Below are 14151 nucleotides of genomic sequence, written 5' to 3'. Positions count from 1 at the left end.
TAATAATAATAATGAATTCTCCTCAACAAACTGTAGGTGGAGCTTTACGTGGAATTGTATCATCTATTCTTTTTCAATTATTACAAAGATCAATAACATTTATTTCTAATGTTATAGTTGTTAGATCTGTTGGTGAAGAAATAACAGGATTTTTTCATATTCATCTTCAATTATTAATGAATATTGTTTATTTTCTTTCAAGAGAATTCTCTAGAAGAATAATTATGAGAAAATATACAAATGATTTATCAAAAGGAATATCATTTAGTTTAATTACTATTATTGTTGGAATTATTATTAATATAATTGCATTTCCTATTCTTTATTATCAAGCACCTAAAATAAAATATACATTAATTTCTTATTTTATTCATTCAACAGGATTATTTTTAGAACTTATTCAAGAACCATATCTTGTTTATATGCTTTTAACACAAAAACATATATTTAGAATTTATTGTGAATTACCAAGTATTTTTATTAGAATGATATTACAAGCAATATTAATTTCATTATATCCAAAATATGCATTAATTATTCAACCAACATTATTTGCTTTATCTTCATTAATAATTTTTATTTTTTATTATCATTTAATTAAACTTCCTCAAATTAATATTCAAATGATTTCATTTAAATCATTAAAATTACATTCAGATAATTTATGGCTTTTTGGAAGACAAACTATTCAAAAATTTTTACTTCAAGAAGGAGAAAAAGCAGTTCTTATTATAACAACAACATTAACAATTCAAGGAATATTTAGTGTTATTTCAAATATTTCATCATTAGTTGTTAGATTTTTATTTTTACCAATAGAAAATATTAGTTATTCTTTATTTTCTAAAATTCGTCAAAATAAAAATGAATTAATTAATGCATTTTGTTCAATTTTAAAAATAATTATTCATTTATCATTACTTATTCTTGTTTTTGGTCCTCCTTATTCAAAAGCTATTCTTGATTTTTTATATAAAAATAATGAATTTACAAATAATTCTTATTTACTTATTATTTCTTTTATTACTATTAGTACTATAGCTATTAATGGAATATCAGAATCATTTTTTCATGCAACAGCAACAGATAAACAATTAAATACATCAAATAATTTGATGTTTCTTTTTTCTATTATTTATGTTTCTTTATGTATTATATTATCTAAATTATTTGGTCCTTCAGGTTTATTTATTTCTAATATATTTTCTATGTTATTACGTACATTTTATTCTTATTATAATATTTATCATTTATATGGTAATTTACCATGGAAAAAATGTATTCCAACTAAACTTACTTTATTATCTTTATTTTTAATTTTTATAATTAATATTTATATTTCATTTATCTTTTCAACTCAATCATTTCTTTGTTTAATTCTAGGTATATGTTTAGGATTTATTGAATTATTAATTATTTGGCTTTGTGATAAACCATTTATAAAATCACTCAAAATGTTTTGGAATGAAAGGAAATAATCTTTTCTTTTATTGATAATTGATCTTTTTTTTATTAAAAAAAAAAAAAAAGAACTTTTAAATAATATTTTTATGTTTATTTTATTTATTACTTATTTTATAAATATTTTGATGATTATTATGCCTATTCTTCCTTATACTCAATTTTTTTTATTTCAAACTAATCAACAACAATTTAAATCATTTAGTATTGGAACATGTTATATTTTATTAATAAGTAATGTTTTTAGAATTGGATTTTATATTGGAAAACCTTTTGAAATTTCATTATTAATCCAAAGTATATTTATTATTATTACTATGTTAGCTTTATTATTTTTATCATCTAAATTACTTCATAATCTAATATATTCAAAAGTTATATCTACATTTATTATATTTACAATTATTATTATATTTATTTCTTTTATTACAAGAAAAATTAATTTTATTGTTCAATGTATTGGTGGATTATCAACTTTAATTGAAATTCTTCTTGCTCTTCCTCAAATAATTAAAAATTATAAAACAAAAAATGCAGAAGGATTACCACTTTCTACTATTATTGGTTGGATTATAGGTGATTTTTTCAAAACTATTTATTTTATTGAATTAAATGTTCCATTTCAATTTGTATGTTGTGGTATTTTTCAATTAATTTGTGATGGTATTCTTGTTTCTCAAATATTAGTATATTCTCCTTTTATTTTTAATAAACAATGTTTTATTCCTTTAAAACAATTATTCAGTTTGTTTTTATTTTATTTTAATAAAATTTATTAATGAAGTTAGAAAAAGGAATAATAAAAACTAATGATGAACAAGAAGAAAATTATAATGGATTGTTGATTAATGATAATTGATATTTATGAAAAATAATTAAATTAATTAAAGTATAATCATTATTATTAATCCTATACTGATAAATAATAATGAAGATGAATCATAAACACAATCTTGTTTTAATGAATCAAATACCCACATTTCTTCACAAACATTACATTGAGTTGAATTACATTCTAAACAATTTGTAAAATAATCTTTACATGAAATACATAAAGTAGATGATACTAAAACATAATCATTTTCACATTGAATACATCCAATTGTTTGTTCTTCATAATTTAAACAATGTGGAATAGCCATTTCAGATAAAATACAACCAATATCTGATGAATGAACATATCCTTTATTACATAATTTACAACCATATTTATCATGATAACATTCAGAACAATTTGTTGTTATAGAAGAACATTTTGAACATATTTTTTTATCAATTAATGTTGATTCTTTAGTACATAATAAACATATAGTTTCATTTGTATTTAAATCAATTCCACAATTATCACAATTTTCAATTTCACAATTTGGATAACATTTTCCTTCATTTGTTTGACTTAAATGATATCCTTCTGAACATTCTATACATGTTGTACTATTACTACAACTAATACATCCATTTATTGTATTACATTCAATACAATGATAATTATCTAATGTTTGTGAATTAGTACATTTTGTAATACAAAGTGTTGTTCTTTTATTATTATCTAAATTTACAAATTGTTTTTCTAGTGTATTATCACAACTAGAACATCCAAGTGTAGATAAATCAGTTGGAATTTGGTTAACATAAGGTGATATAGTTAAACATTCATTTTCAAATGAAATACATGTTAAAACATAATCTCCATTATGTAATTTAGTAGCTGTTTGAATTGGTTTTTCTGTTGGACAAGAAATACATTGTTTTAATATAGGATCACATCCACTTTCATCATCACAACCAATACATGTCTGTTGACATCCAATAAATGATATTTGGTTTTCAATTTTTTCAATTCTACTAAACCCTAAATAACATTGAGAACAACCAACGTTATAATTACTTAAATCAGTAGAACTATTTACAAAAACCTCACAATTAGCATCTGCCCTTATACAAGTAATTTTATTATCTGAAGTTTTACCAAACATAAATCCAATTTCACATTTACTACATCCACTATCATTTGATTCAATACAATGATTAAGTGCTAATGAAAATGAAATAATTAGAGTGAATAGAATGATAGACATAATCAGAAGATTTGAATAAGAATAAAATGATTAAAAAAAAAAAAAAAAAAGAAAAAAAAAAAAAGGGAAAATATAAAATGGTTTGTTATAACAATTTTAATAATTATAAATAATAAAAAAAACTAAAAAAAGAAAAAAAAGAAATGAAGAAAAATTTAATTAATCTAATGAAAGAGTATTAATTTGTTCTTCATATTCTTTTGGATCAAGTGAAGAATATGAAATAACAAATCGAGCTATTTTCTTAGATTGAGTTTGTAATGCAGATTTAAAAATTGCATTAATTGGGAAGAAAGTACTTAAATATTTAATACCATTTATTTTACCTTGTTCATTAAAGTTAAACAAATCTTTTAAAACTATAGCAAAATCAATTGGTTGTAATAAAAGATAAGTAGCAAGGTATGTTGTAACAAAATCACAAGGAAAATGAGAATCAATAAGATATTTTCTAATTGTTAAAGCAATTGTTTTTGTTTGATCTGTATGATCTTCAAATGAATTTTCAATATAATATGAATAAGGTGGATCAAGAATACCATTTTCTAATGATAATAAAAATGCATTTATATGATCAGCACTTCCAATTTGAGTAATAATAATTGGAATATCATCAAGAATTTGATTAAAAGCATAATCTCTAATAAAATTATAATTAATTTTATGTCTTCTTACAATTTCAAATGTTTGTTTATAATCTTTTTTTTTAAGTAAATCAATAATAATATCAAGAATAACTCCTCTTGGATGAATAACTTCAAGATTTCCTCTTGGCATTTGAAAAATAAGTTTTGTATCATTTGGTACATAACTAATAATACTTGAACCACGTTCAATAGATCTAATAAAAATTGAATGTTGTTTTATATTAATTGCATGAAGTGTATGGTTTAATGTAGTATAAAAAATATAATTATTAGAAATAAAATAAGAATTAACATTTTCACCTATTTCAATATTATTATCATAAAGTTTATGACCAAATAATGAAAAAGAATGAATTTTATTATTAAATATAACTATAGAATATTCAGGTATAAATTGAGATAAAGATAATTCTGAATTAATAATATAATTATTAGGAGTAATTTTTTTAGAAGTAATAATTATTCCATTAAATAATTGGAAATATAAAATATCATTAATTTGAGTAAGTGAATGAATTGGTGATGGAAGATTTGTAAATTTTATTTTATTATTATTACCATTATTAATATTAATAATAATTGATGTTTGATTTGTAGAATCAATAATAAATAATTCAAATGATGAAATTAAACAAATATTTGTTGGATAATCAACAGGACATTTTATTTCATTAATTTTATTTATTTGATTATTAATATATTTTAAAATATGAATAATATTAAATAAATCAATAATAATAATATAAGGTTCATTATTAATTATTTTAGAATAAATGTATTGAGTTGATTGAATTGGAATTGAAATATGACATAAAGGAGGTGGTATAATTCCTTTATTTAAATCTGTTAAAGAAACATTATTATATGTATTTGGATGAATAATTATATTATATATTGAATTATTTATAGAACAAATAGGTAATAAAAAATTAAATATTAAATGTTCATTTGTAGATGTAATAATATGAAATTTCATTGGATTAACTTCATCCCAAAAAGTAGTTCTTATTGATAAAAAACATTTACTATATTTTGGAATTAATTTACCATAACAATAACAAGAAATAATAAGAATATCATTAAAAGGTGTTGAAACTATTTGTAAAAGTAATTGAGATGTTGAATTCCATATTAAAATTTTAGTTTGATATTCATTTGGTTGATTGAATGTTTTATAAATATTACAATTTTCTTCAATAAAATTTAAAATATTATTAGTTGCTACAGTAATAAATTCATTTGATGGTCTAATTGACATACATTGTGGATTAGAAAGTATTATTTTATTTCTAATATTAAAAGTAGTTGATAATACAATCATTTCATTTTTAGTTAAAACAACAACATATTGAGTATTACTTGAAAATGAAACATCAATAATATCTTTAATAGAAAAAGAATTAAGAAAAGAAAATTCAGGAGTATACATTAATAATTCAGATGAACTTATTAATAAAATAAAATTACAATCATCACTTAATTTAATTCTTTTAATTCCTTCTTTATTTATTTTTAATGTTGCAATACCATTAGAAATTGAAGATTCATAAACACCTTTTTCATTAATAAATAATAATTTTGAAGTATCTGCATTATAAACAATATCATAAATATTATTAGGAAGATTTTGTATAATTAATTTTGTTAATATACCATTTGTTTTATATGAATAAATAAATGGATCTTGATAGAAATAAATTTCTTTATCATCAGTATTTAAATTAGATATTGTTTTAATATTTGAAAGACCAATATCTTTTTTTTCAATAGAATGAACCTGTAAATGAAACATGAAATGAAAGAAAAATAAGTTAGTTCAATAAGAACCCTTTTTTCTTCTTTGAGTTTTTTTTTTTGCTTGTTTAAAAAATAAATTTCAAAGAGAATAAGAAGAAAAAACTAAAAAGAATTACCAAACAAAAAATGTTGAAGAGAGCTACTCATTCAAGACTAACTAAAAGTTATGATTATAGTTTAACTATAAAAACGAAATCTGTTGAAGAACAAGAAATGATACATCTTCAACAATTTATTGATATATTATCTAATGATTTTGTAAATAAAAGTTTGTTATTATAAAAGAATATTTATAAAATTTTGTTAATTATTTAACAAAAAAAAAAAAGAAAAGAAAGAGAAGAAAAAAAAAAGTGATTGAAATGTTTTAGGACAATTATCAAAATTATCAAAAAATGGGATTGCAAAACAAGTACGAGGAAAAGTATGGAAAATACTTATTGGATATATTCCATGTGAAATTAATAAACAAAAAGAAAATTTAAATAATAAAAGAAAAGATTATATTATTATGACAAATAAATTACTTAAAGGAGGATTAACATTTAATGAAGAAAAATGTGAAGAACAAATTATTAAAGATTTAAATAGATTAACACATGATATACCATTTTTATTTCATAAAAAAATTCAAGAATTAATGAAAAGATTATTATTAATATATGCAATTAAACATCCAGCATCAGGATATGTACAAGGAATGAGTGATATGATAGTACCATTTTTAATAGTATATATTGATGAATATTATTTTGAAAGTTATGAAAAAAAAATAATTGATAAATTTAGTCAAAAAGAATTAGATGAATTAGAAGCAGATGTTTATTGGAGTTTTTGTTGGATATTACAATCTATTCAAAGTCATTATACATATGATCAACCAGGAATTCGTAATGAATTAAAAGAATTAGAAATATTAACAAAAAAATATAATAAAAAAGTTGATGAACATTTAAAAAAATTAAATATGCAATATATTCAATTTGCATTTAGATGGTTTAATTGTTGTTTAATTAGAGAATTTCCTATAGAATTATCATTAATATTATGGGATGGATATATTTCAGAACCAAATGGAAATGGATTTGAAGAATTAAATTTATATTGTTGTTGTTCTTTATTAGAAATATTTAGTAATACTATTTTACAAAAAGATTTTACTGATTTAATTGTATTTTTACAAAATTTACCAACTAAAAATTGGACAAAAAATGATATTCAACAATTATTATTTAAAGCATATGCTATTTATACAATGGAACATTTAAAATAAGAAAACAAAAATTATTATTTTATTTAATTTTTATATTAAAATTAAAAATAATAAAAAATAACAAAAAAAAAAAAAAAAATGAATTAAATTTGTGTTAAATCAGGAATTCTTATTTTTTGTAATTCAGTTAAAACATTTAATGGAATATTTGTTGGTAAAGATGGTTTTGTAAATGTATCAATAGTATAATTAGGTAATGTAGCAAAAGGAGATGGATCTATAATTTGAGGTCTTTCACTAACTTTTTCAACATCAAGCATTGCTCTATATGTTGGATTTTTTGGATCAAGTTCATGAGCACGTTTAAATGAACTTGCAGCATCATCTCTTTGATTATGAAAAATATATAAAGAACCCATATTAAACCATACTTCAGGTAATTGTGGTGTTAAACTAATAGCTTTAAAATAAGCTTTAATAGCTTCACTATATTGTTCAGTATGATAATATAAATTACCAATAGAACACCAATACAAAGGATTATTATGATCAAGTTGTAATGCTTGATGGAATGCATCAAATGCATTTTGTTGATGTTTACTATCAGCAAGAATTCTTCCATAAACATAAAGACCAAGAACATTTGTTGGATCTTTTTGAATTACTCCAAATACAATTTGATAAGGGAATTCTTCTTCAAAATGAAATACTTCATTAACACTTGGATTCATTACAATTAAATGAGTTAACCATCCTAATAAAATATAAACAAATGGTGGTTCATTTTCATTAATAAGAGAAATAGCTTTTTCATGTGCATCTTTACCAATTTCAATTGAATCAGTTAATTGGAATAATTGAACTAATTGACAAAGAATATCTTGTTGACTCATTCCTTCTGGTGGATTATTCCAACATTCACTTGTTAATATTTCAAAACATTCTTCATATTGTGCATGTTGTTTATAAATCATTGCCATTTTAAAATGAAGTTCTGCTGCATTTTCTGGATAACTTCTTTCTAAAACTCTTTTATAATATGCTTCTGCTTGTTCAAATAATCCTGCTTTTTCATATAAACAACCTAATTGAAACCATAATTTAGGTTCTTGTTTAATAAATTTATTTGCATTTTTTAAACAACTATGTGCTTTATTTAATTCTTGTAATGCAAGAAAACATTCTCCAAGATTCATCCAAGCAATTCCATCTTCTGCATTTATTTTTAAATATTTATCATAACTAAATACTGCATTAATATATTGTTTTTTTAATTTATAAATATGTGCTAAATGTGAAAGTGCTTCAAGATTAGATGGATTATGATTTAATGCTGTAACATAACAACGAATTGCTTCATCATATAATTCTTCATTTTCATTAAGAATACCAATAGTAAACCATAATTTTCCATTTGATAATTTAAGTTGTTCTGCAATATTTTCATTTTGTGTAAAACAATCCATTTGTTATATAAAAGTGAAATATTGAGATGAACTTCAAAATAACTTTAATTATTGTTATTTTGTGTTTTTTAATTTATTTATTTAACCCTAAGGGTTTTCTTATTTTTTTTTTTTTTATCTTTTTAAAAAAAAAAAAAAAAGAAATAATGATGAGTGAATTTGAACAATTTCACCCAAGTTTAAGAAAAGAAACAATTGATACAATTAAAGAATTTGGATTTATTAAACCTACTGAAGTCCAAAAAGTTGTAATTCCAGCATTTTTAAATAGAAAAGATGTTATTGTTCAAAGTCAAACAGGAAGTGGTAAAACATTATCTTTTTTAATTCCATTATTTGAAATTATTAAAAGAGAAAGAGAAATTATTGAAAAAAAAGAAGTATATGGTATTATTATTTCACCTACTAGAGAATTAGCACATCAAATTTATGATATTACTAAAGTATTTTGTAAACATTTTAATATGACAATTGGATTATTAACAGGAGGAATTGATATATCTAAATTAGAAGAAGAAATGAAAAAAGGAGCTAATATTATTGTAGGAACTGCTGGAAGAATTGAAGAAGTAATTACAAATAAATTATTTGAATTAGAATGGAATAATGTTGAAGTATTAATATTAGATGAAGGAGATAAAATGATTGAAATGGGATTTTCACAATCTATAACACATATTATTTGTCATTTACCAAAACAACGACGTACTGGATTATTTAGTGCTACAATGCCAAAAGAATTAAATAAATTTATTATTGCAGGATGTAGAAATCCATATAAAATACAAATATCAAATGATACATTAACACCAATTTCACTTGCAAATGAATATTGTATTATTCCATATGAAATAAAAATACAAACATTAATAAGAATATTAAAAGATAGTAAAGATAAAAAAATTGTTATATTTGTATTAACATGTGATCAAGTAAATTATATATATAATATAATTAAAATTTTACATCAAGAAGAAGGATATTTAAAAGAAAAAGAAATATTTTCAATTCATGGAAAAGTAAAACAAATAAATAGAGATAAAGTTATTAAAAAATTTGAAGAAAGTTTAGAAGCTATATTAATATGTACAGATATATTAGCAAGAGGAATGGATTTTAATAATATTAATTATATTATTCAATATGACCCACCACAAGATCCTAAAACATATATTCATAGAGTTGGAAGAACAGCTAGAATGGGAAGTATTGGACATTCATTAATATTTCTTAGTCCTTTAGAAAAAAGTTTTATTTTATTAATGGAAAAAAAAAATGTAAAAATTATTGAAAAAAAAATTGAAAGAGATAAAGAAGAAGAAAAATATTATTTTAATAAAATTAGAGAAATATGTTGTAAAAATCGTACATTATTTAAAAAATCACAAAATGCATTTGTATCATTTTGTAAAGGATATGGAGAACATCAATGTAAATATATTTTTGCAATTAAAAAATTAATTTATAATGAAGTAGCTAAAGGAATGTGTTTAGTTAAAATGCCTAAAATTCAAGAAATAAAAAAATTGAATATTAAATATGATGAAGAAATAAATATAGAAGAAAATGAAATACCATTTGCAGATGAACGTTTAGAAAAACAAAGACAAGAAAGAGGTAAAAAAAGAAAAGAAAAAGGAATATAAAATAAAAAAGAATGAAATTTTTAATAAATTTAATTTATCATTTTTTTTTTCTTTTTTTTTTTTAAAAAAAAATGATTTATTTCTTTGGATGAGGTTTAAATGTTTTAGATGTTTGTCTTTTCATTTGAGAAAGATTTGATTGTTGATGAGAAGATGGTGGAATAGATTGATTTGAAATAGGTATTTTTTTAGAAGATTGATCATGTAAGAAAGATTGATCATGTTGTAAACGTTGTAATAAAGCAGGAGATGATGCACCTCTTCTTAATAATCCTGTATGATTTGATTGTTTTAATGCAATCATTTCTGGTGTTGGGAATTGTTCATTTTGTTTATCAAGTTGTAATGCTTTTTCAAATTTAGTCATATTTTTATGATATGTTTCTGATAAAATAGCTCGATATTTTTCTTGATTTTCTCTTATTTTTTGTGATTTAGCAAAAAGTTGTTGTGTTTTTTGTTTTAATCGTGTATCTGCTGCTACATCTTCAATTGTTTGTTGTTTTTTATCTTTAATTGAAATAACTAAATCTTGTAAAATTCTAACACAATGTTCTAATAAATATGGAAGTGAAAAACTAAATCCATCTTGAAATTCTGGAAGTTGGAATGGATGATCTTTCCATAAAAATGTTTTAATATCAAATGGTGAATTTGAAATTGATAATAATGCTCCTTGATTATTATATTGATCACAATAATTTGGTGCTGAAAATATAGTAAAACATAATGGAAGTGGACGTTCAATTGTTAAAAATGTATGTTCAAAATATCCTTCATCTTGAACTTGATGACCTCTAACAATACTTGCAAGATTATTTCTTTGTAAAAATGGTTCTAATGCTCCTCTTCCATAAAAATATGATGTATGTCTCATTGTATTTTCACAAAATGTAATTTTACTCCATTCATATCTTGAAATTCCTTCCCATTCTGGATCATCTGGATCCCATTCATTAATAGGATCTGACCATAATAAATCTGTAAGTGGACCTTGTCCTGGTGGTTCCATAAATCTATTAATATTATTAATATCATTTAATGTATTAATATCAGGTCCAATTCCTCCATGCATACAAAGTACTCTTCCATTAATATTTCCTTCAATTAATGCTGATAATGGTAATGAATCAAATAATGTTAAAAATTCATTATATATTTTCATATTATATTTATTATTACATTCTAATAAAAATGTCATATATTCACACATTAATCTTGTTTCATGATTTCCTCTTAACATAAAAACTCGTTCAGGATAACATATTTTATGTGCTAATAAATAAAATAAAACTTCTGCTGAATAATCTCCTCTATCAACATAATCCCCTAAAAATAAATATTGTGTTTTATTTGGACTTCCTAACATATCCATAACATTTAACATATCATAAAATTGTCCATGAATATCTCCTATTATTACTACTGGTGCATGTACTATTAATAAATTCGCTTCTTTCTTAAATATATCTCTTGCTTGTTTAATAATTGCAATACCTGCTTCTTGTGTTAATTTTCCTTGTCTTATTAAGTGTTGTCGAAGTAAAGGTAAATTAGGAAGATGGTTTTTTCCTGAAAATAACATATTCATCGGTAAATATCTATCTTCTGGCATAGCAATATTTTCAATTCGATTCTCCATTGGTGGGTGTGGTGAAATTTCATATTTCCCTTCTTTAATTAAATGTCGGATCTGTGATATTGATTTGCATGGCGTTGATGAACAAACACTTTCCGGTCTTGGAGGGAGTTTAATCTTTTGCATTACTACTAATTCTTTTTTTTTCTTTCTTTTTTCATTTTCTTTTTTTTTTTGAAAAGAGAATAGTTTTAAGTTTTTGAATAATAAAAAAAATAAACAGAGAGAAAACACAATGATTAAAACTGGAGTATTTGAGTTGTTTTCAATTTCTTTAACAGACCACAATGAAATAGAAATATTCAGCATTCCTGGATCAGGAGAGATTCAATTTATGAATCAGTTAATATCAAATATTCTTGAATTAAATGAACAAACGATTGTTTATTTTATTAATATAATACCCCAATTTGATTTGTATGATTTATCGAACAGAATTCGTAATGAAGAAAAGTTTAAAAGAGTCAAAATATATGAGTGTTATCATTCATATGATGAATTAGTGGCAGTACTAAAGTTAATGGAATTTATAAAAGATTATGGGGTTGTAATAATTAATTCAATTACAACTGAATATAGAAAATTATATAATATATCATTTGATCATTTATATTCTTCAATTCATAATTTGGTCAAAAGAATCCTATTATTTATTTTAGACAAAACCAACCTACGAAAGCTGAATTACATTATTTTAAAAATTCATTAATTGGTTTTTATTCTTTAATTAATTCAACTTACAACATTGATATGTATTCAACGACTCATCGTTTTATAATTGAGTCAATAATAATTGATGGAGAGTATCAACAAGCATTAAGACTTTATGGTACAAAACAAGTATATTCATTTGAATGTTCTCAACATGATTTTAAAATTAATTGGAAATATTAAAAATAAAAATAAAATAAATAATTTTGGAAAATAGTGTTGTTATAAAACTATTCTATTCATTTGATTTACCTTATTTGATTTTACAAATAAATACTATTTAATTTAGTAAAATTTGATTTTTTTTATTAATTTCTAAAAATATTATAAAACAAAAAATCATTTAAGTAACTTTAATAAAAAATTAATTAAGTATTAATAGAATTTATTTCTATTGTTCCTGGCTCATCGGAGACTAATCCCGTCAATGAGTCTTCGTCATGTGGTTCAACAACGTATGTTTAGTTGTGGTAGAAACAATGTTCAATGGCATCATCGTGTTTTTAGTTACATGATTTTTAACTTCTTTTATGATGTCAATTTCATTTTTTAATTGTTTAATTAGTTTAATACTTTCTACATTTATTAATTAATTTGTTGAAATTACTACTGTATTTATTTTGATATCTTTTAATTTCTCTATTTTAATTATCATAATCTTCATTTCTTTACTTATTTCTTTTATTTAAATATATTCTATTATTATTGTGATCTACAACAATAGTAATCAATTAATAGATCAATTTTATTCTTTTTATTTATAACATACATATCTAATATTTTATGATATTGCATCACTTTTTAATATTATTTGTTTATTCAATATCATAATAATGTATTTATATTGGAACACTGTTTCATATGTTGATTTCATATATTGTTTGTTTCATATATATTTTCTTATTAACCCCTCCCATATGATAATGTCAATATTGTCATGTTTCTCTATTTTTGATTTTTTATGACAAATACAAGATAGTAGAATGTGTTCTATTATTGATATATTGTATGTGCAAATGGATAGTATTTTAATCATTTTTTAATATTTTATCTTTTCTGTACATATTGAATAATGCTCTATATTGTATTTTATTTAAATGGCAAAATATATTCTTTTTAATATTAATTGAATTCAATGTATTGATTATAGTAGTTTTATCTATAAATTTTGATTCAATCAATATTCTAAAATATCCATTTATTTGATTTCAATTTATTGATGTATTTGTTTATCATTATTTTATTTTTATTATTATTATTTCTTTTTATTTTCATTCTTTCTTTTATTATTTATTCTATTTCTATTTCTTTGATTTTATGTTTTATTATTTTTTATTTATATTCATTATTCATTTCTGAATATCATCTATCTAATATATTATTTATTATTTCATTATTGTACAATACTACATTACTATTCTAATTATTTCATTAACAAATTCATTATTCATTTTTATTAATCATTATTTCATTTATATTGATATATAGATTGT

General features: G+C 21.5%; 9 protein-coding genes across 9 annotated transcripts, besides 38 other annotated features; 5 read left to right on the top strand and 4 right to left on the bottom strand.

The window, feature by feature from the left end:
* Nucleotides 1–13: part of a sequence feature (AT_rich) that runs on past the window's edge.
* EDI_009720 (oligosaccharide translocation protein rft1, putative) lies at nucleotides 12–1478 on the top strand (the record flags this gene model as incomplete). Its single annotated transcript, XM_001737209.1, has 1 exon — nucleotides 12–1478. One exon carries the CDS (start codon nucleotides 12–14, stop codon nucleotides 1476–1478), a length of 1467 nt encoding a protein of 488 aa, XP_001737261.1.
* Nucleotides 566–602: a sequence feature (AT_rich).
* Nucleotides 964–1026: a sequence feature (AT_rich).
* Nucleotides 1298–1341: a sequence feature (AT_rich).
* A 25-nt stretch (nucleotides 1479–1503) lies between the features above and the next one.
* Nucleotides 1504–1588: a sequence feature (AT_rich).
* Nucleotide 1589: 1 nt separating this feature from the next.
* Nucleotides 1590–2320, top strand: EDI_009710 (uncharacterized protein; the record flags this gene model as incomplete). The annotated part of the gene is made up of 2 exons (XM_001737208.1): nucleotides 1590–2205; nucleotides 2250–2320. 2 exons carry the CDS (start codon nucleotides 1590–1592, stop codon nucleotides 2318–2320), a joined length of 687 nt encoding a protein of 228 aa, XP_001737260.1.
* Nucleotides 1765–1890: a microsatellite.
* Nucleotides 1966–1994: a sequence feature (AT_rich).
* Nucleotides 2211–2241: a sequence feature (AT_rich).
* Nucleotides 2320–2370: a sequence feature (AT_rich).
* Nucleotides 2346–3539, bottom strand: EDI_009700 (uncharacterized protein; the record flags this gene model as incomplete). Its single annotated transcript, XM_001737207.1, has 1 exon — nucleotides 2346–3539. One exon carries the CDS (start codon nucleotides 3537–3539, stop codon nucleotides 2346–2348), a length of 1194 nt encoding a protein of 397 aa, XP_001737259.1.
* Nucleotides 3540–3571: 32 nt separating this feature from the next.
* Nucleotides 3572–3603: a microsatellite.
* Nucleotides 3604–3646: 43 nt separating this feature from the next.
* Nucleotides 3647–3693: a microsatellite.
* Nucleotides 3694–3698: 5 nt separating this feature from the next.
* On the bottom strand, nucleotides 3699–5978 carry EDI_009690 (ikappab kinase complex-associated protein, putative; the record flags this gene model as incomplete). The annotated part of the gene is made up of 1 exon (XM_001737206.1): nucleotides 3699–5978. The coding sequence occupies one exon, from the start codon at nucleotides 5976–5978 to the stop codon at nucleotides 3699–3701; it is 2280 nt and encodes a 759-aa protein (XP_001737258.1).
* Nucleotides 4181–4204: a sequence feature (AT_rich).
* Nucleotides 4439–4470: a sequence feature (AT_rich).
* Nucleotides 4727–4764: a microsatellite.
* Nucleotides 4847–4961: a sequence feature (AT_rich).
* Nucleotides 5064–5128: a sequence feature (AT_rich).
* Nucleotides 5357–5403: a sequence feature (AT_rich).
* A 131-nt stretch (nucleotides 5979–6109) lies between the features above and the next one.
* Nucleotides 6110–7256, top strand: EDI_009680 (uncharacterized protein; the record flags this gene model as incomplete). Its single annotated transcript, XM_001737205.1, has 2 exons — nucleotides 6110–6251; nucleotides 6355–7256. The coding sequence occupies 2 exons, from the start codon at nucleotides 6110–6112 to the stop codon at nucleotides 7254–7256; spliced, it is 1044 nt and encodes a 347-aa protein (XP_001737257.1).
* Nucleotides 6213–6298: a sequence feature (AT_rich).
* Nucleotides 6300–6336: a microsatellite.
* Nucleotides 6442–6496: a sequence feature (AT_rich).
* Nucleotides 6880–6952: a sequence feature (AT_rich).
* Nucleotides 7246–7299: a sequence feature (AT_rich).
* Nucleotides 7300–7335: a microsatellite.
* A 4-nt stretch (nucleotides 7336–7339) lies between these two features.
* EDI_009670 (uncharacterized protein) lies at nucleotides 7340–8662 on the bottom strand (the record flags this gene model as incomplete). The annotated part of the gene is made up of 1 exon (XM_001737204.1): nucleotides 7340–8662. One exon carries the CDS (start codon nucleotides 8660–8662, stop codon nucleotides 7340–7342), a length of 1323 nt encoding a protein of 440 aa, XP_001737256.1.
* Nucleotides 8414–8481: a sequence feature (AT_rich).
* A 35-nt stretch (nucleotides 8663–8697) lies between the features above and the next one.
* Nucleotides 8698–8747: a sequence feature (AT_rich).
* A 14-nt stretch (nucleotides 8748–8761) lies between these two features.
* Nucleotides 8762–8810: a sequence feature (AT_rich).
* On the top strand, nucleotides 8809–10308 carry EDI_009660 (ATP-dependent RNA helicase DDX55, putative; the record flags this gene model as incomplete). Its single annotated transcript, XM_001737203.1, has 1 exon — nucleotides 8809–10308. One exon carries the CDS (start codon nucleotides 8809–8811, stop codon nucleotides 10306–10308), a length of 1500 nt encoding a protein of 499 aa, XP_001737255.1.
* Nucleotides 9596–9627: a sequence feature (AT_rich).
* Nucleotides 9776–9801: a sequence feature (AT_rich).
* Nucleotides 9912–10006: a sequence feature (AT_rich).
* Nucleotides 10095–10131: a sequence feature (AT_rich).
* Nucleotides 10178–10326: a microsatellite.
* Nucleotides 10257–10325: a microsatellite.
* A 22-nt stretch (nucleotides 10327–10348) lies between the features above and the next one.
* Nucleotides 10349–10371: a microsatellite.
* Nucleotides 10372–10384: 13 nt separating this feature from the next.
* Nucleotides 10385–12073, bottom strand: EDI_009650 (serine/threonine protein phosphatase 2B catalytic subunit, putative; the record flags this gene model as incomplete). Its single annotated transcript, XM_001737202.1, has 1 exon — nucleotides 10385–12073. The coding sequence occupies one exon, from the start codon at nucleotides 12071–12073 to the stop codon at nucleotides 10385–10387; it is 1689 nt and encodes a 562-aa protein (XP_001737254.1).
* Nucleotides 11326–11361: a sequence feature (AT_rich).
* Nucleotides 11441–11504: a sequence feature (AT_rich).
* A 9-nt stretch (nucleotides 12074–12082) lies between the features above and the next one.
* Nucleotides 12083–12123: a microsatellite.
* A 59-nt stretch (nucleotides 12124–12182) lies between these two features.
* EDI_009640 (uncharacterized protein) lies at nucleotides 12183–12841 on the top strand (the record flags this gene model as incomplete). The annotated part of the gene is made up of 2 exons (XM_001737201.1): nucleotides 12183–12463; nucleotides 12607–12841. 2 exons carry the CDS (start codon nucleotides 12183–12185, stop codon nucleotides 12839–12841), a joined length of 516 nt encoding a protein of 171 aa, XP_001737253.1.
* Nucleotides 12816–13020: a sequence feature (AT_rich).
* Nucleotides 13021–14151: a repeat region.

The sequence above is a fragment of the Entamoeba dispar genome, genomic scaffold (genome assembly GCF_000209125.1).
Source record: "Entamoeba dispar SAW760 scf_1105229460475 genomic scaffold, whole genome shotgun sequence".
NCBI lineage: Eukaryota > Evosea > Mastigamoebida > Endamoebidae > Entamoeba > Entamoeba dispar.
This window is presented reverse-complemented; position numbering and strand designations above follow the sequence as displayed.